This window comes from Oncorhynchus mykiss, chromosome 13 (genome assembly GCF_057628025.1).
Source record: "Oncorhynchus mykiss isolate SJ-2025 chromosome 13, ASM5762802v1, whole genome shotgun sequence".
Taxonomy (NCBI): Eukaryota; Metazoa; Chordata; class Actinopteri; order Salmoniformes; family Salmonidae; genus Oncorhynchus; species Oncorhynchus mykiss.
In genome coordinates this window covers 66,312,649-66,339,930 of record NC_143034.1, presented here as the reverse complement: position 1 = coordinate 66,339,930, position 27,282 = coordinate 66,312,649, and the positions used below count along the sequence as shown (strand labels likewise).

At 40.6% G+C, this 27,282-nt stretch overlaps 1 protein-coding gene across 3 annotated transcripts; it reads right to left on the bottom strand.

Annotated features, from left to right (window-relative positions):
- LOC110485250 (somatostatin receptor type 5) lies at nt 1-27,082 on the bottom strand. Of its 3 annotated transcripts, XR_005035614.2 has the most exons (5): nt 26,509-27,055; nt 10,301-11,057; nt 8,584-9,036; nt 1,932-2,118; nt 1-1,776 (listed from the first exon to the last, which is right to left on the bottom strand). XR_005035614.2 is itself a non-coding variant. In XM_036941685.2 (4 exons), the coding sequence occupies exons 2-4, from the start codon at nt 11,051-11,053 to the stop codon at nt 2,035-2,037; spliced, it is 1,290 nt and encodes a 429-aa protein (XP_036797580.1). In that variant the 5' UTR covers nt 11,054-11,057; nt 26,509-27,082; the 3' UTR covers nt 1-2,034. The 3 variants fall into 3 exon arrangements, 2 of the variants coding, with proteins under 2 accessions (XP_036797580.1, XP_090053382.1); XM_036941685.2 differs by having other exon boundaries at nt 1-2,118; nt 26,509-27,082; XM_090197256.1 differs by having other exon boundaries at nt 1-2,118; nt 8,580-9,036; nt 26,509-26,985.
- Between the last annotated feature and the right edge of the window lie 200 nt (nt 27,083-27,282).

The window sequence follows — 27,282 nt, the reverse complement described above, 5'->3', positions numbered from 1 at the left end:
TATTGATCGAACCAATTGTATTTTTGTCATTTTATTAAAACAATAACACTGAAATGAAACATGTTGAACACATGTCCAGATGGTACACATTAGCAATAATGCTATGGTATTATTTAAAATAATTAGCATAAGTAACAGCAACTTTTTTTTACATTTACTTGACCACGGTGTAATCCCAGAGTAGAGTACACAGATAATAACTTACTGTATAAATCTTGAACCTGTCATACATGACTGTAAGACAGCCCGTGTGGATTGTGTGTTCATTGAACTCAATACAGTTAAAGCTAATCCATAAAATACAGTGTGTGTGTACAGCAGATTAATCATTGAGTCGCTGTCTGATGAAAACAACATTTTTGCCATTTACATTTTAAAAAAAATTTGAAAGCAGTAACTCCCTTCAATGTACTCTGAACATTTAATGACTCTAGACCAAGAAAGTGTATTCAAAATAGCTCCTGAAGTTTCAGAATTGTATGTTCAATAATGGGACAATATGGTAATTTCTTCCATTTCCTGAAGAAATGTGTTTTGGAGGTTAGTGCTTTTCATCAGACAGCGACGACTATGCTGTTGTACGCAGATTGTTCAGTAGGGCATGCAAGGGAAAACAATTCAAAAGGTGAAATTAAAATCTGTGTCTCTTACTGGACATTAGTCTAGGAGGTAGTCCCTCCCTGTTTCAGTCCGTTTTATTCTGTATGGTGCCTAAAGAACATGACCTCAGGTAAGGTCAAGCACAATGAAGTTGCACCAGTGCTTCAATCTCCAATAAAAGGTCAAGGGGATCCATTAATCACAAATAAACACATTAAAATAACCAAAACACTTGGAACAACTACCCAAGTTTATAACAATAATACCCAACAAATAACAATAATTCATCAATAATATGAATAGGATCCTCCGTTATAACATTATGCCATAGATACAGTGAGTACTGTACGCCAGATTCCTCTATTTGATTGACATCATCATTATCATCATTCTCTCTGTTCGGGGACAGTGTTCGTTTCCACATTGCAGGTTTCCTCTAGTACCATTTCATTGGTCATCCCAGCTTGAACTAACTTTGTCCAGAGCAGAAACCATCCATGAGTCCACAGGTGGGAATTATGAGCCTTTGGGACTTGTTACAGGTGATCATAGTGACAAATGGACAAGGGTCATAGACAGTGTGTGTAGTACGTTCCCGTCATGGCCTTACCTACATAGTGATGAAGGCCCAGTACATACCTACACACAGAAAGTTCCAAGCTCACAAAGACGACAATCCATTTCAATTCACAACATTTCTGATGAAATCAAATGATCCAGTTCATATAAAGTGAAGGGAATACTCAGGTTCATTTTCTAGGGCAAGTTTCTACCCATTCACAGTCTAAAAAATAGTCTTTCCTTATAGTATATGTAAGGAATCTATAAAGTACATGGAAGAATATGCTCTTGCTGGTTCTATGAAACCAAGCTGGTGCAATGCACAGGCGGTTGGTGGCACCGTCATTGAGGAGGACGGGCTTGTGGTAATGGCTGGAGCGGAATCAGTGGAATGGTATAAAATACATTGAACATGGTTTCCATGTGTTTGATGTCATGCCATTCGCTCCGTTCCAGCCCTTATTATGAGCCGTCCTCCCCCCAGCCCCTTTCAGTGGTGCAATGCGCTGTAAATGTCTGTTTATACTGACAAACAGGAGAGGTGTCATCGCAGAAATCGTTCAGTGTAGTGTCAGAACAGGAAGTGTTCTTTGAAGTCCCATGTACCTCTTCTTCCTGTATCGTCCGAAACAGGTCATTGGTCAAGAGCTACATGGGTTGACAGTGGGAGGGCTCCCAATGATGGATTGTTTATCGTGATGGAGAGGGAGGTGGCTTGGCTCATCAAAGCATAGACTAACCAGTCAGGGCTTATCAAAGTGTAGACTCACCAATCAGGGCTCATCAAAGCGTAGACAGACCAATCAGGGATTATCAAAGCGTAGACTGACCAATCAGGCCTCATCATAGCGTAGACTGACCTATCAGGCCTCATCATAGCGTAGACTGATCAATCACTGGGCTCTCTAAGGGCAGAAGCTCCGTCGTCATGTTGGCACAAGTCTCAATTTGAACACACTGCAAAGACAGCAAGAGATACATTTAGACATTACAAACAACGACCAGCACGACCAGCACACTCCCCCTTCGCCCCCCGTCCGTCCATCCGTCCCCCCCATTCGTCCGTTAGCCCACCCATCCCCGCCCATTCCTCCGTCAGTCACGATTTGTTTTTAATCTTCGAACTGTAACAGTAAGACATGATAAAAGATAAGAATTCAAATATAAAGTAAATGGCTCAGTACAATAGAATTTCTCTTTATGCATAAGTATAATATATGAAGGCACAGTTTATAGTCCAATATTTACACGTGTTTTGGGGAAGGGGCGATTGGTGGGCAAGTGTATAAATTGTGCAGTATTTAACAATGATAATAAGAGTCTGGTAGCAGCAGTTGTGATGTGTGTGTAGCATAAATGTGTGTGATTGTGTGTGCGTGTGTGTGGATGACTGCATATCTGTGAGGTTGTGTGAGTGATTAAGTGAGTGCATATGTGCTAAGGTGTGCAGAGTCAGTGGAGGTGGTCAGACCAGTTGTTCAGCAGTCTGATGGCTTGTAGATAGAAACTGTGTCTGAGTCTGTAGCTATCAGACCTCATGCTCCGATACCATCTGCCCGACGGTAAAGGAGTGACTGGGGTGTTTGTGGGTTCCTTGATGATGCTACTGCCCGCCCCCAGGCAACGTTTTGAGTAGATGTCCTGGATGGGTGGGAACACGGTCCCAGTGATGTACTGGGCCTTCTTCACCAACAGCTGGAGGACCTTGCAGTCGTGGATGAAGCAATTCCCGTGCCAGGCCGTGATGCAACAGGTCAGCAGTACTATTTTGAATTTCTTCAGCCGCCTTAGGAAGTAGAGACGGTGTTGTGATGGTGTTGTTGGTCCATGTCATGTCCTTGGTGATGTGGACAGCAAGGAACATTACTCTACTGTAGTCCCATTGATGTGGATCAGGCATGTTCCCCCCTCTGCTTCCTGAAGTCAACAATCAACTCCTTTGTTTTGCTGATGTTGAGGAAAGGTTGTTGTCCTGGCATCACAATGCCAGTTAACTTACTTTCTCCCTATAGGCTGATTCGCCGTTGTTGGTTAATAGACCTACAGCAGAGGACTCAGGACACACCCCTGGGGGGCCCTTGTGTTAAGAGTCAGTGTGCTGGAGATTGGCTTGTCAATCCTGACAGCTTGTCGTCTGCCCGTCAGGATGTCCAGGATCCAGTTGCAGAGGTGGTGTCCAGACCCAAGGCTCTGAGCTTGGTGTTGAATCAAATCCAATGAAAATGTATTTGCCACATGCATCGTAAACAACAGGTGTAGACTAACAGTGAAATGATGACTTACGGCCCCTTCCCAACAATGCTGGGAGAAAAAAAGATAAATAATAACACAAGGAATAAAGGGTTAAGGGTAAGTAAGAATCAGGACGATAGAGTTATGTTTAGAGTTGCCAAATGGAGGGCAAGGGAGAGCTCTGTATGCATTTTTGTGTGTGGAGTAATGGTGATCTAGAGTTTTTTCGCATCTAGTTGCACGACTGACATGCTGCTAAAAAGGAGGTAAGACAGATTGGAGTTTGCCTACATTCAAATCACTGGTCGCTAGGAGCGAATCCTCTGGATGTGCATTGTCTTGTTGAGCCCGGTCTTAGTGCCAGCCTCGGTTTGTGGTGATAAATAGACATGTACGAAAAATATAATAATATGGTCTGCAGTTTATTGTGAGGTATTCTAACTCAGGAAAGCAAAACCTGAAGACTTCCATTTGAACATCTTGGCCATGTTCTGTTATAATCTCCACCCGGCACAGCCAGAAGAGGACTGGCCACCCCACATAGCCTGGTTCCTCTCTAGGTTTCTTCCTAGGTTATGGCCTTTCTAGGGAGTTTTTCATAGCCACCGTGCTTCTACACCTGCTGTTTGGGGTTTTAGGCTGGGTTTCTGTACAGCACTTTGAGATATCAGCTGATGTACGAAGGGCTATATAAATACATTTGATTTGATTTGATTTCCTTAACATTAGATAGTGTGCACCTGCTGATGTTAAGAGACACACACCTCTCCCCCTTAACCCTACCCGCAGCTGCCGTTCGGTGCCTACAAAAGACAGCTAGATGTACACTACCGGTCAAAGGTTTTAGAACACCAACTCATTCAAGGGCTTTTCTTTCTTTTTTACTATTTTCTACATTATAGAATAACAGTGAAGACATCAAGACTATGAAATAACACAAATGGAATCATGTAGTAACCAAAAAAGTATTACATTTAACATTCTTCAAATAGCTACACTTTGCCTTCACACTTTGCCTTCACACTTTGCCTTCATGACAGCTTTGCACACCTTGGCATTCTCTCAACCAACTTCACCTGGAATGCTTGTCCAACAGTCTTGAAGACTGTTCCCACATATGGTGAGCACTTGTTGGATGCTTTTCCTTCATTCTGCGGTCCGACTCATCCCAAACCATCTCAATTTGGATGAGGTTGGGGGATTGTGGAGGCCAGGTCATCTGATGCAGCACTCCATCACTCTCCTTCTTGGTCAAATAGCCCTTACACAGCCTGGAGGTGTGTTGGGTCATTGTCCTGTTGAAAAACAAATGATAGTCCCACTAAGCCCAACCAGATGGGATGGTGTATCGCTGCAGAATGCTGTGGTAGCCATGCTGGTTAAGTGTACCTTGAATTCTAAATAAATCACATACAGTGTCACCAGCAAACCACCCCCACACCATAACACCTCCTCTTCCATGCTTTACGGTGGGAAATACACATGCAGAGATCATCCGTTCATCCACACCGCGAGTCACAAAGACACGGCGGTTGGAACCAAAAATCTCAACATTTCCACTGGTCTAATGTCCATTGCTTGTGTTTCTTGGTTCAAGCAAGTCTCTTCTTGTTATTGGTGTCCTTTAGTAGTGGTTTCTTTGCAGCAATTTGATGTGTCTATTACTATTACTATTACTTGAACTTTATTTGGGCTGCAATTTCTGAGGCTGGTAACTTGTTTTTTTTGTGACTGAACTTGAAGAAACTTTCAAAGTTCTTGAAATTTTCCAGATTGACTGACCTTAGTGTCTTAAAGTAATGATGGACTGTCATTTCTCTTTGCTGTTTTGAGATAAACTTGCCATAATATGGACTTGGTCTATTACCAAAAAGGGCTATCTTCTGTTTAACCCCCTACCTTGTCACAACACATCTGATTGGCATTAAGCATTAAGAAGGAAATAAATTCCACAAATTAACTTTTAAGAAGGCACACCTGTTAAATGAAATGCTTTCCAGGTGAGTACCTCATGAAGCTTGGTGGGGAGAACGCCAAGAGTGTGCAAATCTGTCATCAAGGAAAAGAGTGTCTATTTGAAGAATCTCAAAAATATAACACTTTTTTTTTACTACATAATTCCATATGTGTTATTTCATAGTTTTGATGTCTTCACTACTATTTTACAATGTAGAAAATAGTCAAAATAAAGAAAACTTTAGACCGGTAGTGTATATTATCAGCCACGACTGAACAAGGACATGGATGACACCATGGCTGTACTACATTCTACAGGTAATTCAGGTTACAAAAAAAGAAAGCATGGGGACTGTAAAAATATCTGAACATTATGAAATGGATATGAACACACGTACTCAATTACATGCTCGCTTACACATACAGACTTATACACACACACACACACACACACACACACACCTGATCTCGCTCTCTTCTTTCACTCTCTCTTTCTCTCTCCTTTCTCTTCTCTTCTCTCCCTCTCTCTCTATTGTTGATAACTGGTTTCTAATTTAATGTGTTTATTGTTTATGTTTTTTATGTATTTGTCGACAAGTTTATATATGTTTACAACAAGCAAGGGAAAGATATCAGAATAGTGGCATTGGCTCACAGGCAAACAGGCAAGGGAATAAAACAAATATTGCTAGAACCTATTTATAGAATTCTTAATATCAGACATTTCTAGTTTTACTTTTGACCGTCATAATTCCTCGGATGGCAGTAACTTTACAAGCACTAAAATATGGTAAATTTAGACTGAGAATAGTATCTAGTTATGGTAAGGGGTGAAATAAGTATAGCCAGTTATAAGAGACAATCGCCATCGATAAGAGACAATACTGTGCAGCTATATAAATCAACCTGGCCAGGGCCTCCGACTCTGTCAATCACCACGGCAGACTCAACAGCCTTGGTTTCTCAAATGACTGCCTCGCCTGGTTCACCAACTACTTCACAGACAGAGTCACGCCCTGACCTTAGATATTTCTGTTTTCTATATATTTTGGTTAGGTCAAGGTGTGACTATGTCTAGGGTATTTTGTATGCCTTAGGCTTTTGTATGTCTAGGGTTTTTGTATGTGTAGGGGGTTTGTATGTCTAGGGTTTTTGTATGTCTAGGGGGTTTGTATGCCTAGGGTTGTTGTATGTCTAGGGGTTTTTGTATGTCTATGTTGTCCTGATATGGTACCCAATCAGAGACAGCTGTTTATCGTTGTCTCTGATTGGGGATCATATCTAGGCAGGCCTTTTTTCCCACTTTTTGGTGTGGGATCTTGTCTACAGTTAGGTGCCTTTGTGCCCACTAGTAGCTTCACGTTTTGTTTGGTTGTTGTTTTGTTGTTTTGTTTTGGTGAGTTTCAGTTCATAAAAAATATGTGTAACTCTATTCACGCTGCGCCTTGGTCTCCTTCATACGATGAACATGACAGGAACTCAAAAGGTGTGATATAAATGAACAAAAATCTAGATTTGAATGTGCAGATAGTCAGGAATGATTCGCAAGGAAGGTGGATCCTTTTGAATATCTCAATGGACCGTAAAGGTAATCTACAAACTATCATCACCGTGCCCCTAAGGAAATCACTAATATTATGGACACATTAGAAATAGTGGATATTTGGAGATGAAAAAACCCCGACCTAGTGAGATATACATGGAGGAGACTTAATCAAGCTAGTCGTCTTGACTACTTTCTTGTCTCTTTCTCTCTTGCAAAAAAAGTTTTAATAGGAAACAGAATGTGATCAGATCATCATCTAATTGGCATTCACATAACTCTTATATATTTTCCATGTGGATGGGGATATTGGTAATTTCATCAAAGTTTACGGGAGGACAACTTATTTTTAACTAAGACAAAATCATTTATAACTGAATTTTTCCAGTATAGTATAGGTTCAGCAAATTCCCTTATTGTTTGGGATACCTTTAAATGTACCTTCAGGGGTCATTCAATTCAATAATAACAAAGCAGTTTCTGGCAAAAGAGCCAAGACTAACAAGGGATATACATTAACTAATAGTACAGGTAGATAGCAATAAAAACGATACTACAGAGATACAAAATAAGTTAGAGGAACAACAAAAATAACTTATTCAAGAATGATCTAATGTAATCTATTACAAAAATAAAGCAAACTGGATGGAATATGGAGAAAAATGCACAACATTTTGAATCTCCAATACAGGAACACTAACAAAAATAATTTGCAGAAACTCGTTACTGAAGAATCTATGATTCTCCAAATGGTATTTTAAAAGGAATTCTTTCCAAATAATATAAAAAATAGAAAATGAACAAATGTACAGAAAGATCAAATTACAGAGGAAGAACTTTTTGATGCTATTAAATCATTTTAGTCTGGAAAAACCCCAGGGCTTGATGGCATACCGGGTGAGGTATATCAAGCCTTTTTTAAATACTAAAAGCGCCATTGTTTGTTTTAACTACTCCTATAGAAATGGTAGTCTGTCAGGTACTCAGCAGGAAGGTCTGATTTCTCTATTATTAAAACAAAACTAGATGGCAAATATAAAGACCCAGTCTATCTAAAAATCTGGAGGGCCCTTACACGTCAATGTTGTGATGGAAAAATACTAGCGAAATGCATAGCACTCAGAATTTTAAAAATATGAAATACACTGGAGGCATCAACCGTAGAGGAGAAATCAGTGGTACCCATTTACAGTACTAGTGGGTGTAACTAACTATCAGCACACAGTACACTGAATCCCCTCAGCGTCAAAGCTTCTGATCAGGAGGGTTTACTATGTTAGGCTTCCAGAGTGATTTTTCAGCTCCTCTCACCCTCTATGCTGTAAAGCAGTTGTGGGCCAAGGAGAAGGGTAAACGCCCTGTGTAGTAAGTGCTTATTAATCTATTCTACTTCTTAAGATGCTCTGCAGGTGAAAAAAACTATCAAGTACTATCATTTAGATAAATATAAATTACATATAAATTGGCTGTGAATCTAGTTATATTGTATACTGCGGTTGACTACCAATGAATGAAACGGACAGCCTTCAAGATTATCTTTGGCAGACTGACCAAAATAATTGATACCTGACAGCCATTCACAGTTCTTGGGTAGAATATTGACCCATAGAATTAGTAGTCCACCCATCACAGAACGTTCACTTTATTGCGAATGTCCGTTCTAGTCGTTTTATTTCTATAGATTTACCTACTTGGTTGTTCTGCGTCATGTGTCCATTGTTGAAGTCCATGATCCGGGGGGTGAAGAGCGGGTCATGCTGCTGCGTCGTCTCCACCCTCTCCAGCCTAGGGGATATGGGACGTCCCCCTCCACTCCCCATGTCTCCTCCGTCCCCCACCCCAACCCCGTTCGCCTTGTGGAGACACAGGACCTTCCTGAAGCTCTGCTTGAAGTTGTCAGACAGGAAGCCGTAGAGGAGCGGGTTGGCACAGGAGTTGACGTAGGTCATGATGACCAGGAAGAAGTAGACGCCGGCGGTGACACTGTTCTCTGGTATGATGAAGACGAGGTTGACTATGTTGGTGGTGAAGAAGGGCAGCCAGCAGATGACAAAGACCACCACGATGATGACCACCATGCGGGTGACTTTGCGTTCGGAGCGGCGCCGCCTGGTCAGGCCCGCTCTGGCCCCGGCAGACTTCACCTGTAATGAATGGGAGGTTTTTGGTCTGTGACTTTGTGAAGGAATAGCTTTGGACATGGACACCTTTGAAGATCACTATATTGAGAGGATTTATAGTGGTTTGGAGAGGTTTTAGGCCCAGGCCAGGGTCTAAGGCACTGGTCCATTGGGTTTGGAAATAGAAACAAACCTAAGAACCATTAGAATTCAGTTTGGGACAGTGAGAAGAAGGGATTAAGGACTCAAATGCATTGGAGCCTCAAACAAATGGAAGGCACCCTCAAACAAATGGAAGGGGGCTTCAAACAAATGGAATGGGGTCTCAAACAAATGGAATGGGGTCTCAAACAAATGGAATGGGGTCTCAAACAAATGGAATGGATCCTCAAACAAATGGAATGGGGTCTCAAACAAATGGAATGGGGTCTCAAACAAATGGAATGGGGTCTCAAACAAATGGAAGGCACCCTCAAACAAATGGAAGGGGGCTTCAAACAAATGGAATGGGGTCTCAAACAAATGGAATGGGGTCTCAAACAAATGGAATGGGGTCTCAAACAAATGGAATGTGGTCTCAAACAAATGGAATGGATCCTCAAACAAATGGAATGGGGTCTCAAACAAATGGAATGGGGTCTCAAACAAATGGAATGGGGTCTCAAACAAATGGAATTGGGTCTCAAACAAATGGAATGGGGTCTCAAACAAATGGAATGGGGTCTCAAACAAATGGAATGAATCCTCAAACAAATGGAATGGGGTCTCAAACAAATGGAATGGGGTCTCAAACAAATGAATCCTCAAGCAAATGGAATGGGGTCTCAAACAAATGGAATGGGGTCTCAAACAAATGGAATGGGGTCTCAAACAAATGGAATGGGGTCTCAAACAAATGGAATGGGAGCCTCAAACAAATGGAATGGGGTCTCAAACAAATGGAATGGGGTCTCAAACAAATGGAATGGCCCATAAGGCTGAAAATAAAAATGTAACTGTCAGTTATTGAGGATGGAAAATAGACATTTTAATAGAAATTCTAATGGGGTCTCAAACAAATGGTATGGGGTCTCAAACAAATGGAATGGATCCTCAAACAAATGGAATGGATCCTCAAACAAATGGAATGGGGTCTCAAACAAATGGAATGGATCCTCAAACAAATGGAATGGGGTCTCAAACAAATGGAATGGGGTCTAAAACAAATGGAAGGAGCCTTAAACAATGAACAAACAATGAACAACATAAGACTGAAGAGGATGTGGGTTAGAGTACAACCCAACTATACCTTGATGATGATGAGCAGGTAGCAGAGGCAGATGATCAGCAGGGGGACGAAGAAGCCCAAGATGGCCGTGTAGAGGATGAAGACCGTTGACCACAGCTCCTGGGGATCAGGCCAGCTCATGTTGCACGAGTTGAAGCGGTCCTGAACATCTGAGTAGATGGTGACCGGCAGCACCACCACGAACGACACCACCCACACCAGCCCGTTTATGATCTTAGCCACCTTCGGTTGCCGCCACTTGACGCTCCGAATGGGGTGCACCACGGCCAGGTAGCGGTCAATGCTCATCACGGTCAGGCAGAAGGTGCTGGTGAACTGGTTGATGGAGTCTACCGTCATGACCACGCGGCACAGAAACTGCCCAAACGGCCAATAAGAGAGCACGTTCTGGGTGGTCAGGAAGGGAAGTCCTAAGATGTACAATTCATCTGCCAGGGCTAAGTTCAGAAGGTACATGTTGGTGACAGTCTTCATCTTGGCATAGCGCAGGACCACGTAGATGGCCAGCGTGTTGCCCAGGAGGCCCACCATGAATACAGTCATAGAGATTACTGCGGTGATAATGGTGCTGCTGTCCTGGAAGGGAGCGCTCTCGCCGGACTCATTCATGAAGAGGTTGGTGACCGTGGAGTAGCCCCTGGAGGAGGAGGAGAGGTTGAAATCCCCAGGGATGGAGGTGCAGTCTTGGGGATTCATAGCGGGGAGGTGGGGGTGGGGTTGGAGGTCAGGGAGATGAATCAGGAAATGGCCCATAAGGCTGAAAATAAAAATAGAACTGTCAGTTATTGAGGATGGAAAATAGACATTCTAATAGACATTCTAATGGACATTTTGAAAAGAACACAATAGAAGAAGAATATAGAATAAATTAGAATAGAATTGAACATCATTAGTCATTCTGACATTTGTCTATGAAAACCATCTTATGGGTGAGAGGTTGAGTGATGTTTCAATGTTTTTGTTATGTAATAGTGTGATATTTCACCTTTTCCACTATACTGCTTCACCACTCCACTTTGTTCACCCACAACAGCACATGGACATTCTCTGGGCAGGGGGCCCATATTGACACTGTTCACTCTGTACTTCATCAGAAAAACAGCACATTTGCATGGACTACCTCAGGCAGGCATACATCCATGCACTTCTTCCACGTATTCCTCATGCCGCTTTGCTACAAAGCAGTCACCCTGCCACTGACTTGGTAAATAGCTGAAGGATGGGGCTGGAGAAATGTAACCAAAGTGGTCACCCTGCCACTGACTTGGTAAATAGCTGAAGGATGGGGCTGGAGAAATGTAACCAAAGTGGTCACCCTGCCACTGACTTGGTAAATAGCTGAAGGATGGGGCTGGAGAAATGTAACCAAAGTGGTCACCCTGCAACTGACTTGGTAAATAGCTGAAGGATGGGGTTGGAGAAATGTAACCAAAATGGTCACCCTGCCACTGACTTGGTAAATAGCTGAAGGATGGGGCTGGAGAAATGTAACCAAAGTGGTCACCCTGCCACTGACTTGGTAAATAGCTGAATGATGGGGCTGGAGAAATGTAACCAAAGTGGTCACCCTGCCACTGACTTGGTAAATAGCTGAAGGATGGGGCTGGAGAAATGTAACCAAAGTGGTCACCCTGCCACTGACTTGGTAAATAGCTGAAGGATGGGGCTGGATAAATGTAACCAAAGTGGTCACCCTGCCACTGACTTGGTAAATAGCTGAAGGATGGGGCTGGAGAAATGTAACCAAAGTGGTCAACCTGCCACTGACTTGGTAAATAGCTGAATGATGGGGCTGGACAAATGTAACCAAAGTGGTCACCCTGCCACTGACTTGGTAAATAGCTGAAGGATGGGGCTGGAGAAATGTAACCAAAGTGGTCACCCTGCCACTGACTTGGTAAATAGCTGAAGGATGGGGCTGGAGAAATGTAACCAAAGTGGTCACCCTGCCACTGACTTGGTAAATAGCTGAAGGATGGGGCTGGAGAAATGTAACCAAAGTGGTCACCCTGCCACTGACTTGGTAAATAGCTGAAGGATGGGGCTGGAGAAATGTAACCAAAGTGGTCACCCTGCCACTGACTTGGTAAATAGCTGAAGGATGGGGCTGGAGAAATGTAACCAAAGTGGTCACCCTGCCACTGACTTGGTAAATAGCTGAAGGATGGGGCTGGAGAAATGTAACCAAAGTGGTCACCCTGCCACTGACTTGGTAAATAGCTGAAGGATGGGGCTGGAGAAATGTAACCAAAGTGGTCAACCTGCCACTGACTTTGTAAATAGCTGAAGGATGGGGCTGGAGAAATGTAACCAAAGTGGTCACCCTGCCACTGACTTGGTAAATAGCTGAAGGATGGGGCTGGAGAAATGTAACCAAAGTGGTCACCCTGCCACTGACTTGGTAAATAGCTGAAGGATGGGGCTGGAGAAATGTAACCAAAGTGGTCACCCTGCCACTGACTTGGTAAATAGCTGAAGGATGGGGCTGGAGAAATGTAACCAAAGTGGTCACCCTGCCACTGACTTGGTAAATAGCTGAAGGATGGGGCTGGAGAAATGTAACCAAAGTGGTCACCCTGCCACTGACTTGGTAAATAGCTGAAGGATGGGGCTGGAGAAATGTAACCAAAGTGGTCACCCTGCCACTGACTTGGTAAATAGCTGAAGGATGGGGCTGGAGAAATGTAACCAAAATGGTCACCCTGCCACTGACTTGGTAAATAGCTGAAGGATGGGGCTGGAGAAATGTAACCAAAGTGGTCACCCTGCCACTGACTTGGTAAATAGCTGAAGGATGGGGCTGGAGAAATGTAACCAAAGTGGTCACCCTGCCACTGACTTGGTAAATAGCTGAAGGATGGGGCTGGAGAAATGTAACCAAAGTGGTCACCCTGCCACTGACTTGGTAAATAGCTGAAGGATGGGGCTGGAGAAATGTAACCAAAGTGGTCACCCTGCCACTGACTTGGTAAATAGCTGAAGGATGGGGCTGGAGAAATGTAACCAAAGTGGTCACCCTGCCACTGACTTGGTAAATAGCTGAAGGATGGGGCTGGAGAAATGTAACCAAAGTGGTCACCCTGCCACTGACTTGGTAAATAGCTGAAGGATGGGGCTGGAGAAATGTAACCAAAGTGGTCACCCTGCCACTGACTTGGTAAATAGCTGAAGGATGGGGCTGGAGAAATGTAACCAAAGTGGTCACCCTGCAACTGACTTGGTAAATAGCTGAAGGATGGGGCTGGAGAAATGTAACCAAAGTGGTCACCCTGCAACTGACTTGGTAAATAGCTGAAGGATGGGGCTGGAAAAATTTAACCAGTTCTAAGGTAAAAATGGACGTAACAATCTGGCTAGTCTGTCAATGGCGTGCAAGTCCTGGACAATGCTGGGTGTATCTGATTGCAGACTCGGTCAAAGCTAGGTCAAGGGTTGACATGTTATTGTTGAAGATGGGTCAGTGTTTCTGAGTAAACCCCTAGCCCTAGCTCCTGAAACCTGTTGCGCCAATAAGTGGTCTGATGTGGGGATTCATTGAACCGCAGTCCAAAACATTGGAATGACGTCCATTCAACAGCCTAGTGTTGTGACTAGAAACAATTGCATGTGGCATGGAGGTGAAGTTGCATAAATCGGTTTGACATTTCTGTCAATCTAAATCAAAACTACTGTAAGGACATAATTGTCTGACTCTATTAGCGCAAAATCATGACAGTTTCTATTTTCACTCATGAAAAATGTCACTTTCCAGTGCCCAAAAATTGGTTGTATAATATTCAAATCTATACAGAAAATAAAGTCAACATAACATGACTTTGTTTAATAACTTGTGTTTGTGCCATTTACAGACGCAATCCGCAGTTACTACATCCAGTTTTGGACCGTTAAATGATTGATATATAGCCATTGATTCTTGGATGATATACTTTATCAAAGCCCCATGAGTTTAGTTCAACTGTAGGAACCCATCAGAAGACAAAATATAAGCTTGTTTTACGTCAATGTTTGTAAACAAAGTCCATGTAAACAACCACTATAGCTTTAAAACATGGTAAAACTATCATTTCAATCTCATGGATGGTAAGTCCTTGCATCCATAGCTTTGTCTATGAATTTGTGAGTGGTTACATTACTCAAGCCCCGCCCCTCAGCTGTTTACCAATACAAGTTGCGGGGTGGCTACTTTGTAATATTTTGAACTGCAGATTGCCCCTTTACACTTTGCGATCTATAAAGGACCAATCTCGGTTTACCCAGAACTAAAATCTCACGTAATTCGTTTTTTTAATGTTTACGTAGTCTGTCCATAAAATATTCATAATGGACACATTGAAGATAAACTGCCAGTGGGTTGACTTTAATTTCTTATAAACCTAATTTCTTATGCAGATTAATAACAGTATATTACACAGTGACAGTAATGATGTTGGAAAAAAGATGTTGGAAAAAGCTAAGAAATGTCCATGATTGGCATAAGCCCACAGTAGTGAAAAACTCATTATTGCAGTTAAAAGAAATAGAAAAGGACTCTTCCTAAGACAATGTGTGTGCTTTCTAGCTTGTCTTGAAGTATTTATGGTTGATAGGATAGGATAGACTGAAAATGTGAAAGTTGGTTTGGTGTCTCTAGCTTGTACAGGTCAAGTTTAAAATGTCAAGTTTTTTTTATCCTATTTCCAGAATACACATGGTATCCTATTTACATATGGTATCCTATTTACACATGGTATCCTATTTACACATGGTATACACCATCCAACAAAATGCTCACAGTACATTCATGTTCTGGAAACTTTTTTCCCGAAACGAATAATCAGAATCATGTTCTGCTCATGTGTTATTTAATACACACATTCAAGTCTGTCTCTTTACTTGATGCTTTAGTCACCCTCTTCTGAAGCCTCAACCACTTTGACCGAGATGATGATGTTACCTATGTCTCTGCCTCATATTTCTGAACAGCTGAAATAAAAACCTGTTGGCGACTTGAACAAACATTCAAAAAATATAAACACTGAGGGTACAAAACATCTGAATGGCACACATACACAATCCATGTCTCAATTGTCTCAAGGCTTAATAATCCTTCTTTAACCTGTCTACTCCCCTTCATCTACACTGATTGAAGTGGATTTAACAAGTGACATCAATAAAGGATCATATCTTTCACCTGGATTCACCTGGTCAGTCTGTCAGTGAAAGAGCAGGTGTTCCTAATGTTTTGTCCTCTCTGTGTGTGTGTGTGTGTGTGTATATATATATATATGAAGGCTATCTGTCTGTTGTAACGGATATTGCCGTTGCGCAGGGAAGACACAGTCTACACATTGCATTGGGGAAAAACTAAAAGCGTTTTTTGTGATGATGTAATCTTTATAGTTATGCTGCCATATAGCCAGTTGCTAAAATAAGAACTCTGTCTCCCTATAGAAAATGCTTGCACATCGAATTGCTACTTACTGCCTGTCTGTGGCTTGCTTTTTGATATGCTGTGTATATCTAGCTTGCCTAAATAGCTGCATGTAGGCCAACTCCTCTCCTGAAAAAAGAACATGAAATTGCTAGACTGCATGTTGTGTCGTTCTCATGTTTGCTTTGATTACTGTTACAACAGACAATGAACTAAGTTTGTTTGAACAAGCGGCAGGGGAGTCACGAAATGAGTGAGCACTAAGGCAACAGCTGAAAGGACTTGATCCTGCACATGCGCAGAAATCTCAGTATCTTTAGCCACTCTGTATAATTTAACGTTTTTAAAATCTTAAAGTGGTATTTGTAGCTGAAATGCTTCAAGTTTATTAGCATTATATCTATATACATAGAGTATACCAAACATTAGGAACAACTTCCTAATATTGAGTTGCACCCTCCCCCCCCTTCCTGGCACCTACTACCATACCCCGTTCAAAGGCACTTGAATCTTTTGTCTTGCTCATTCACCCTCTGAATGGCACACATACACAATCCATGTCTCAATTGACTCAAGGCTTAAAAATCCTTCTTTAACCCGTCTACTCCCCTTCATCCACACTGATTGAAGTGGATTCAACAAGTGACATCAATAAACGATCATAGCTTTCACTTGAATTCACCTGGTCAGTCTATGTCATGGATTCACCTGGTCAGTCTATGTCATGGATTCACCTGGTCAGTCTATGTCATGGATTCACCTGGTCAGTCTATGTCATGGATTCACCTGGTCAGTCTATGCCATGGATTCACCTGGTCAGTCTATGCCATGGATTCACCTGGTCAGTCTATGCCATGGATTCACCTGGTCAGTCTATGTCATGGATTCACCTGGTCAGTCTATGTCATGGATTCACCTGGTCAGTCTATGTCATGGATTCACCTGGTCAGTCTATGTCATGGATTCACCTGGTCAGTCTATGTCATGGATTCACCTGGTCAGTCTATGTCATGGATTCACCTGGTCAGTCTATGCCATGGATTCACCTGGTCAGTCTATGTCATGGATTCACCTGGTCAGTCTATGCCATGGATTCACCTGGTCAGTCTATGTCATGGATTCACCTGGTCAGTCTATGTCATGGATTCACCTGGTCAGTCTATGTCATGGATTCACCTGGTCAGTCTATGTCATGGATTCACCTGGTCAGTCTATGTCATGGATTCACCTGGTCAGTCTATGTCATTGATTCACCTGGTCAGTCTATGCCATGGATTCACCTGGTCAGTCTATGTCATGGATTCACCTGGTCAGTCTATGTCATGGATTCACCTGGTCAGTCTATGCCATGGATTCACCTGGTCAGTCTATGCCATGGATTCACCTGGTCAGTCTATGTCATGGATTCACCTGGTCAGTCTATGTCATGGATTCACCTGGTCAGTCTATGCCATGGATTCACCTGGTCAGTCTATGCCATGGATTCACCTGGTCAGTCTGTGTCATGGATTCACCTGGTCAGTCTGTGCCATGGATTCACCTGGTCAGTCTATGCCATGGATTCACCTGGTCAGTCTATGTCATGGATTCACCTGGTCAGTCTATGTCATGGGAAGTGAGTGTTTTTCTAATGTTTTGTCATTATAGTTTCTAAAGGTTTTCGAGAAATAAAATTATGCTGACATTTAAAATATACTTTCCCCCTCCAGAAATAAGCCCAATAACATATTGGACAATACTATCAGGCAGGGGTTATCATTATCGCCTGATGTAGCCCATTTGATGCAACATAGTGTCTTTAAATAAACAGCCTGAGGGTTACCCATCTGCATTTACCCCATTTGGCTAATCATTAGCTAGATCACAACCTCAAAAGTATAAATATTAGGCTAAGCATTAGCTAGATCACAAACCTCTAAAGTATAAACATTAGGCTAATCATTAGCTAGATCACAACCTCTAAAGTATAAACATTAGGCTAATCATTAACTAGATCACAAACCTCTAAAGTATAAACATTAGGCTAATCATTAGCTAGATCACAACCTCTAAAGTATAAACATTAGGCGAATCATTAGCTAGATCACAAACCTCTAAAGTATAAACATTAGGCTAATCATTAGCTAGATCACAACCTCTAAAGTATAAATATTAGGCTAATCATTAGCTAGATCACAACCTCTAAAGTATAAACATTAGGCTAATCATTAGCTAGATCACAAACCTCTAAAGTATAAACATTAGGCTAATCATTAGCTAGATCACAAACTCTAAAGTATAAACATTAGGCAAATCATTGGCTAGATCACAAACCTCTAAAGTATAAACATTAGGCTAATCATTGGCTAGATCACAAACCTCTAAAGTATAAACATTAGGCTAATCATTGGCTAGATCACAAACCTCTAAAGTATAAACATTAGGCTAATCATTGGCTAGATCACAAACCTCTAAAGTATAAACATTAGGCTAATCATTAGCTAGATCACAAACCTCTAAAGTATAAACATTAGGCTAATCATTAGCTAGATCACAAACCTCTAAAGTATAAACATTAGGCTAATCATTAGCTAGATCACAAACCTCTAAAGTATAAACATTAGGCTATCTTGTTACTAGTTAGCAACACATTAATGACTTGAATGCCCCCCCCCCCCCCCCCCCCCAAAAAAAAGAACATTCCATTGGCACATAGCCAATGGACTAAATATTCAAATCCTGTTGCTGCAGGATTATTTTGCTGTGACAATACAGGTGAAATGAAGATCCTACATCTGTAGTAACAGTAGAAAGACAAGTGATTCTCCTCTTTTAACAGTGACCATCAAAACTGCTTTCAAAGGTGTGTTTTCCTGCCACTGCATTAAGAATGTTGTACAGTGAGTGACAGGGCATACATATTTCTCTCCCTGTGCAGCACTCACAATTTGAATACGCCTTCCAGAGGAATATATTATAGGCTGAACAATTGAATAGTTCAACTATTCAACAGTGGGATTCTTTGATTTTTCTGTTGCATACTCCCTTTACAAAAAAGGAAGTAAAATTTGCAGTTTCACATGTTGAGCTTAAATTTCACGTGAAACCATATTTTCACATGTATAAAATGTGGAGTTCACGTGTTAACACCAACTTTCCATGTGAGTTGCAGTTGCACATGTGAAATGAGCTGTTTCACTTCAACATGTGAATTTTAGATATGCAGTTCAACATTTTAAAATCAAATTGTGTGCCATCCTATCGGACTTCCAATCACAGCCGGATGTGATACAGCCTGGAATCGAACCAGGGTCTGTAATGACACCTATAGCACTGTGATGCAGTGCATTAGACCGCTGTTCCACTCCAGAGCCCACACCAAGACACGTAAAAAACAATCATGTAAAAATCACATTTGCATTTTCACATGTACGAAAACTCCACAGGTGAAAATCTCCCTTTCACGTGTGATGGTGAAATAGTGTTATTCACCTCACATGTGAAAAGGTGTTGTTAGCATGCTGCAGTAGCAATGTTTCCACATTTGGAAGTGCAAATTCTGTAACGCCATTCTGTAAAAAGGCAACTTAGCCTATCTGAGTATAATAATTAAAGTGTGTTAAAAATGATTATTTCTTATTTCTGAGCCATTCATTTGGAGTGTTACCTGGCGGATTGGGTCCAATTTAAACCCTGGTTATGTCTCCAAGTTAAGCCATAAAGGACAACAATATATTACTAAAATAAAGTTACATAGAAAATCCACAAAACATTGGATCTTTTAAAAAATATATGTTTTTGAGGGCAAAATACAAAATGTGGATTGGTCAAGTTGATACATTTTGCCATTTCAGACAAAACAACCAAAGTCCCTGTGCCCAAGAAAGCGTAGGTAACCTGCCTAAATGACTACCGCTTTGAAAGGCCAGTGATGGCTCATATCAACTCCTTCATCCTGAAACGCTAGACCCACTCCAATTTGCATACCCCCTCAATAGATCCACAGATGATGCAATCTGCCCTTACTTTTTTTTTAAATGTAATCAATAATCAAAGGCCTATTACAAGTATTTCTGAAGGGTAATATATTTTTTCCTCATTTGGATGTATGCTGGCTTCTTAATGTTACCATTGTAATGCACATTTAAAATGTTTCTGGTTCGAAAAGTATAAATAGTATCAAAAAGCTGTGCGCAATTATTATATTGTTTCAGTCTGCATATTTCAACATTTGTTTGGTTTTGATAGCTTAAACGGTTCAAGAGGAGTAGCATTAAGGTTTGACCATTCAAGTGGTAGTTTAAGGGTCTGCAATAAACCATTTATTAGCCATTTATAAATTGTTTGTTCACCATTTATTAAGCATTACTCCCACATGAATAAACCATTTACTAATCAAGTGAAGTATTTGTGCATTCTTTCATCTAAAGTGAGTGCTATGTATATAAATATTCCATACATGTTTGGAGTGACCAGTGTAAAACAGATGGGCCTGCCATTGGTAGACATTCTGTAGTACCTGGTAAAAGAATAAGCACACAACACAGGATGTTAAAGGAAATATTTATACGTGTGAATAATTAGCTTACTAACGTTTACAAAAGTGGGAGTAATGATTAATAAATGGTCAGCAAATGCCTTTTAAATGCCTTTTAAATGGTTTATTATGGACCCTTAAAATAAAGTGTTACAGGCACTTGTATTGCCATTGAAATGCATGTGGTGAAATGCACTTAAGAAATGTTGTAGTAGAAAAGGTATAAATAGAAGGGGAAAAATCTCAAGCAATCGAAGTTGGGGCTGTTGTTTAGTGTTGAATGCGTAAGCGGTTTAAGTGCTTAGAGTGAGTGGAAGAAATAGACAAACTACAAAAGTACATTTCCTAAAGAACATTTGTGTGCTTGATAGCTTGTCTTAAAGTATTTATAGTTTTGAAATACGTTATAGTAGTGATAGTGACTGCAGTACCCTTACAGGAAAAACCAGATTTCATATGTGATCTTATGTGACGTTAATGTGATAACATGTGACAACATGGAAAAGAAACATGTGACAACATGAAACTACACATATGAAAACATGATCTCATGTTAAATAAATGTGACAACATGGGGATGTAAAATTTCATACCATGAAACTATGTGACAACTTTTTAAAGTTTTTCCCGTTAAAGTGCAAGTTAGTTTTTCAAGTGACAGTTTTTGACATGTGAAAATGCAATTCCACATGTGAAAGTTAAGTTTTCACATGTAAAAATGCTCATTTAATTTTCACGTGAAAATTGAAATGAGTGAAAACATGTTATTCTCTTCATGTGATTTTTTGTTGTTGTAAGAAAAGTAATGAAATGGAGGTTTTAAGTTAGTGGTATGCTGTTCAGCTAAAATGGTGTACAAATCTTGTATCATTGACAATATGATTACATTTGGCATGATCACGTAGTAGTGACTTTTCAACATGACCCCACCTGGGTATGCTGATGTTTCTGCTGCACCACAAAGCCTGTAACCTTCTCAGAAGGCCCATCAGATTCAGTACCTATAAAACATCTCTGCACTTAGCAAAAGAGTGTCATCTGCACTGCTATTTTATTTATCAGTTCATCTGACTATTCTCTCATCATTGATTCTATTTACTTATTTCAGCAATTAGAGCTTTTTTTTGGTATAGTTGTCTAATGTTATTATGTTTAAACGTTACTCCTGAATCACTATGATAAATCAAATAGTTTTTCTTCATACAACGCTGAGATTTACTTTGAAGTCCAAAGTGTCGGAAGTGAACTCAGTGTACAGGTGAACTCAGTGTACAGGTGAACTCAGTGTACAGGTGAACTCAGTTATTCATACAGCCATGGTGGCATAGCAGGAGAATCAGAATACCGGGAACTAAGAAGTTATGAGTCCAAATCCCGGGTGAGAACATGTTGACTAATAATGACTGTATAAATATACATACACAATGTAATCATGTACATCACATTTGTAAGTTGAGAACACTGTGGCTATTTCAGGATGTTCCAGGGACATCCTAACGACACATTTTTGCTTGCAGTGCATTATGTGAACATTTTAATTCACATGTGAAGGTTAATGTGAAATATCATCACTTATGAAGTGTTCCAAAACCACATGATTTGACATGTGAAAGGTTATGTGATCATTGTGGAAATCCACATGGAGATGAAAATGCCCTCCTACATACCACTTACCTTTTACACAGAAAAATGGTTGGATGGAAACGTGGTAACTATCTGCAAACCTGCATGGTGACATTCTTTCCATACCTCTTCCTTGGCTACATTTACACAGGCAGCCCAATTCGGATATTTAGCTGCTCATTGGTCTTTTGACCAATCAGATCAGCTCTTTTGACAATAATTGGGCAAAAGATCAGAATTTGGCTGCCTGTGTAATCTTCTTTCTCTCCAATTGTCATGTCACACATAACAAAGGCATGGTTTTCTATAGTCAAATTCTAATTCCTGTCAACGAGCCCTGCAACAAGAACGAACTGGAAAAGTGGCATATCTGTTCATTTGAAACTCTGGATGATGGCCTTGTGAACTATCTTATGACATTTTTAGCTAACCACATTGGAACATTCTTATCTTTAAGGACATGGATGTCCTGGCAATAAATCAGCTCATCTCCGGGTGACTTCAGTCACAGTAAAATGCTATGATAAGTGACGCTGGGCAAATACCTAACGTCAAGTCAGATAGTTTCACAGTCAGTCATTGAACCAATAAAAAAACTAGACACAGGCAATGCTGCATATCAATGCAAAAGCCTGCAGGCAAAAATGTTAATGCTGTGAATTGTTCACATTTTACAATTGTATAATACATATAAAGTTGGTTCAGCCATGTGAAAAGAATAACACATACATACTAGAAAAGTACATTTCCTAAAGAAGATGTGTGTGCTTGCTAGCTTGTCTTGAAGTATTTATGGTAGTGCTAGTGACTGCAGTAGGAACCGTAGTGACCGGTTACAGTTGAAAAAGTAGCTAGATTGAAAGATTGATTGATTGATTGATTGATTTATTGATAGCCTAAATATGTAAACGTTGGTTTGGTGTTTCTAGCTTGAGCGGTTCAAGATTTACTACTATTTTAGATGGGTAATTTATGCAAATGTCAATAGTTATCATTTATAAAGTTTTGACATTTTTAAAGTTGTTTTAATGTTTGTAGCTGAAATGGTTAAAGAGCGGTAGCTTTTAAAATGTCCACCACTTTGTTCGTATGGCTGGCATTGAATCCATTAAGTGTTATGCAAATTTATGCAAATACATTTATTTATGTAGTTTAGAAAGGTTTTATAGAATGTTGTAGTTAGGATAGCCTGAACATTTTAAAGTTGTTCTTGTAGCTTAATTGGCTTAGGAGCAGGACAATGTTGAATACCTACCAATGTATTACAATTGTTCTCATTCACGTTAATTTATGCCAACCAAAATATTATTTATATTATTATGTAAGAGATCTAGAGTGGTCTTGCCTTCAGCAAGCACACTAATAATAATAAGAGTATGTAACGGCTAGCTATGCCACGCGTGGATTTCCGTGAGACTTGCTTGATACGGAGTTGATAAGAGTCATTCTGTAGTCAATGTTACTTACTATATCAGCACGTGCATAAAGCCTAGGTGTTGTGCAGCTGCTGTAGCAGCAACCTAAAATTAGGTTTGGAGTCTATTTTTCTCAGATCCACATGCGTAAACACCATACAAAGTGCCTAAATCTTTTTTGACACTTAAAAAACATATTCACTCAGCTTCATAGTGAAAATGTAATAGAAACATGAATAATGGTAGTAGGTTACATCAACACAATAGTTGTCACGCACTGACCTTAGTTATCTTTGTTTTCTATATTATTTGGTTAGGTCAGGGTGTGACAAGGGTGGTTTGTGTAGTTTTTGTATGTCTAGGGGTTTTTGTATGTCTATGGGGTTTTCTAGTCTAGGTGTATATATGTCTATGGTTGCCTAGATTGGTTCTCAATCAGAGGCAGCTGTTTATCGTTGTCTCTGATTGGGGACCATATTTAGGTAGCCATATTCCTTGGATAGTTGCCTGTGTCGTTATGTCTATGTATAGTTGCCTGTGGCGACACTTGTTGTTCATTTCGTTTTGTATAGTTTGTTAAGTGTTCTTTGTTCATTTAAAGAAGAATGTATTCTCGTCATGCTCTGCCTTGGTCTCCTCTATATGACGGACGTGACAATAGTCGAAGGCTACCTGTATGAAAATCACATAAAAATAAAACTGTAGCTTTAGGTGCTTCTACACCTGCATTGCTTGCTGTTTGGGGTTTTAAGCTGGGTTTCTGTACAGCACTTTGTGACATCAGCTGATGTAAGAAGGGCTTTATAAATACATTTGATTGATTGTCTTCCTAGTTCATAACTGGAGGTAGGTTATATGTATAGTAGCAATAGGTTTATTAGAAACATTTAAACATTCAAACCAGCTGATGAACCGAAAGGCAGTTGCAGAGCTGATGGTCTACCTTGTATCATCTTTTGAGGCAGAGGATGCTGTAGAGTAGACCCTCCCCCAACCCTCCTTAGAAGTTATTCTGATTTGACAGGACAAAGTTGGCAAAATGGATGCCACCCGTTTGATCATCGAAGTTGAGAAGCACCCTTTGCTGTACGACCCCAGCAACCCCGAATACAAGGACGCTTTGTCCAAAGAAAAAGCATGGAATGCTGTAGCAACCGTCCTCGGAGAACCAGGTATGTTTTGTCAACAAAATCAATTGATGTGCATTTGTTCTGGCCTTCAAAGTACAGACAGCTAGCTAGTGGCGGCTGTGATTGGTTGAAACCCAGGGGTGGGGTTCTATTTAGAATGAGCAGCCAGCTCACAAATGAACAAGTGCCTCAGGGAGAATGCAACAAGCATGCAGATGCTATAAGTGAAAACACATTATCTAACTGGGGATGGCTAACATAATGTCACAAAGCATGATGTGCTAGCAAGTTAACTTTCATTCTGAAATAACTTCCTATTTCCAAGTTAGTCAGATATTAGTTTAGAAAGGCTTGAAATTGACATGGGAGCTAAATAGCTAACAAGCTACCAGCTAGCTATAGCTAGCTATCTGCTTATCAAAGGTAGATAAAGAGTTCAATTGACCCAAAAATCTACCTGTCATGCCCTGATCTGTTTCACCTGTCCTTGTGATTGTCTCCACCCCTTCCAGGTGCAGCTGATTTTCCCACTGTATTTATCCCTGTGTTTCCTGTCTCTCTGTACCAGTTCGTCTTGAATGTTTCCAAGTCAACCAGCGTTTTTCCCGTTCTCCTGCTTTTTGCATTTCTCCTTTTTCTAGTCCTCCTGGTTTTGACCCTTGCCTGTTTCTGGACTTTGTACCCGCCTGCCTTGACCACAAGCCTGTCTGCCACTCTGTACCTCCTGGACTCTGATCTGGTTTTGACCTTTTGCCTGTCCATGACCATTGTCTTGCCTACTGTCTTGCCTACTCCTTTTGGATTAATAAACATTGTAAGACTCCAACCATCTGCCTCCTGTGTCTCGCCTTATGTCATGACACTACCAAACTATTTCACAATGTTTCTCAAAGTTACTATAACAAGCTAATTAATTTGATCATGCTTTGTGATAAACCCAGATTTACGCTGTGTAAGTCAACACAACATGTCGCCTGATAAACACCATGGGGAAAACAATACAATTGACCAGCCACAGTCATGCTTTTTTGCCCAACCAGATCTGCGATGAGAAGGTTCTAGCTAGTGTATCCCTCTGTCCTTCCACTCTTGTTGGATGTAGATGTACGGTTGATCAGGTCCCAGGCTTCCATGACTGTTATGATTATTTACAAGTTAAATACAATTAGCTTTTTGCTTTAGCGTCATCTGTACCTGATAGAGCAGATCTAGTCTCAAGCAGAAGTAAGCTGTCTGGTGCGAGAGACTCATTGGGAGGAAGACTCGAGCAGACCCGGAAGTTCTGACTGAGTGAACATTTGAGCGCTCCAGGGTGGTCCATTTATTTAGCGCTGTAAAAATGTATGCTATAAAATTCTGTGATTTCATTGGGGCAGTTCTCCCTCATATCAAATAGGTGGCAAAACAATCCAAGCAATGTTCGCACGGCCTATGTGCCCACGGAGCTGCTGCTGCTGAGTCAATGAGGAGCAGAGTAGTAACCACTTGTTTTGAACAATATATTTTTAAAACATAATCATGAATTATATAATATATATATATTTGTATATTTATATAAATATATTATTATATATTATTGATTTATTTTTACAATTTGACCAATCACATGTGGGGTTCTGCCCCTAACACCCAAATGGGCAGGCCACCACTGCAGCTAGCCAGCAACTGTTCAATTGTTGATTAATGAATGAGGTTAATGAATTGACTGCAGATGGTTGTAGAATTTTTACTCAACTTTATTTTTGATGTAATGAGAAATATGGTTGTCGTCATATACACACATTGGACCCCAAATCAAGAGATTCCTTGCAGAAGAGATCTAGTACTACTGATTCTGCTTCCACCCACGCATCTGTTTCCCTCTCTGGTGTAGCGTGTAAAATTACTGCACTAACGTCCTGTTCACAGTTTGGGTACGCGCCATCCAGGTGTACAGTAGCTCCTCTGTAAGTGTTAGAGTAGTCTTGTTTTCACCAAGCACACCAATAATTCAAACCTAATATTACATTGCTTAGGGACATATTAAACAATGTAACTTTAATCTTGTTTTAATAATTCCCATGGAAAAAACTAACATATTTGCTCACTTTATTCATTTCTATTGAAAGACTTACCTGAGCGTTTCATACACTGTCCATGGCACGTCCGAGTTTAGCCATTCGCGCAGTGCGCATTTCCATATATTTTCCACTTCAGACGCGCGCCTTTATCGACGTGGTGCTGTTAAAGACGTGTATCAAAGCAACGAAATGTTTTGAAGAAGTTGACTATGTTACACAACGATCAAGTCAACAAGTCCTCGTCTCAATTCCAAGCGGGAGCAGCACACACTCAATAATCCGTTTTTGCATCTTTGCTGATCTCAAAACGCCCACAATCTAATCATTATTGTTATGTAAACTAAGATACATTTTCTTATCAAATCAAAGTATCTTGTTTGATTGTGATGAATGTGTCGTTTACTGTTAGCAAAGTAAAACAGCAAGCTCCAGCTCTGCAGGGTGCAGAATTCATTTGAAGGTGGGAATGCAGTTAATTCATCTGGAGCTTTTCGGCTAGTCCTTTTGGAGAGGGAGGCTGGCTGCTGCGCTGGTATTTATATATCACAATAGCGTGACAACGTCACTATGCTTCTGAGCAGGTCTCTCACCAATAGCTACTGATCCACCATAAAGCCATACATACAGTACTCACCTGTTTCACAAGCTAAGGCAATAGGACTGATGCAACCTGGACTCAGGGTTAGACGTAACATAGTAAAGGACAATCGTGGATGTTCAAATTAGAATGATATGTAACATTTGGTATGGTATTTATACATTTGTGGATATCTATCATCAATTTCGTATGATATGTTATGAATTACAATTCATATGATATGTTAAGAA

Bases quoted from the DNA above. Each gene is read 5' to 3' on its own strand.
- LOC110485250 (XM_036941685.2), bottom strand. From the start codon at position 11,053: ATGGGCCATTTCCTGATTCATCTCCCTGACCTCCAACCCCACCCCCAC. The intron at 9,037-10,300 runs GTATAGTTGGGT...CATTCATTACAG, and splicing joins ACCTGCTCATCATCATCAAG to GTGAAGTCTGCCGGGGCCAG. The intron at 2,119-8,583 runs GTAGGTAAATCT...CTGTCTTTGCAG, and splicing joins ACATGACGCAGAACAACCAA to TGTGTTCAAATTGAGACTTG.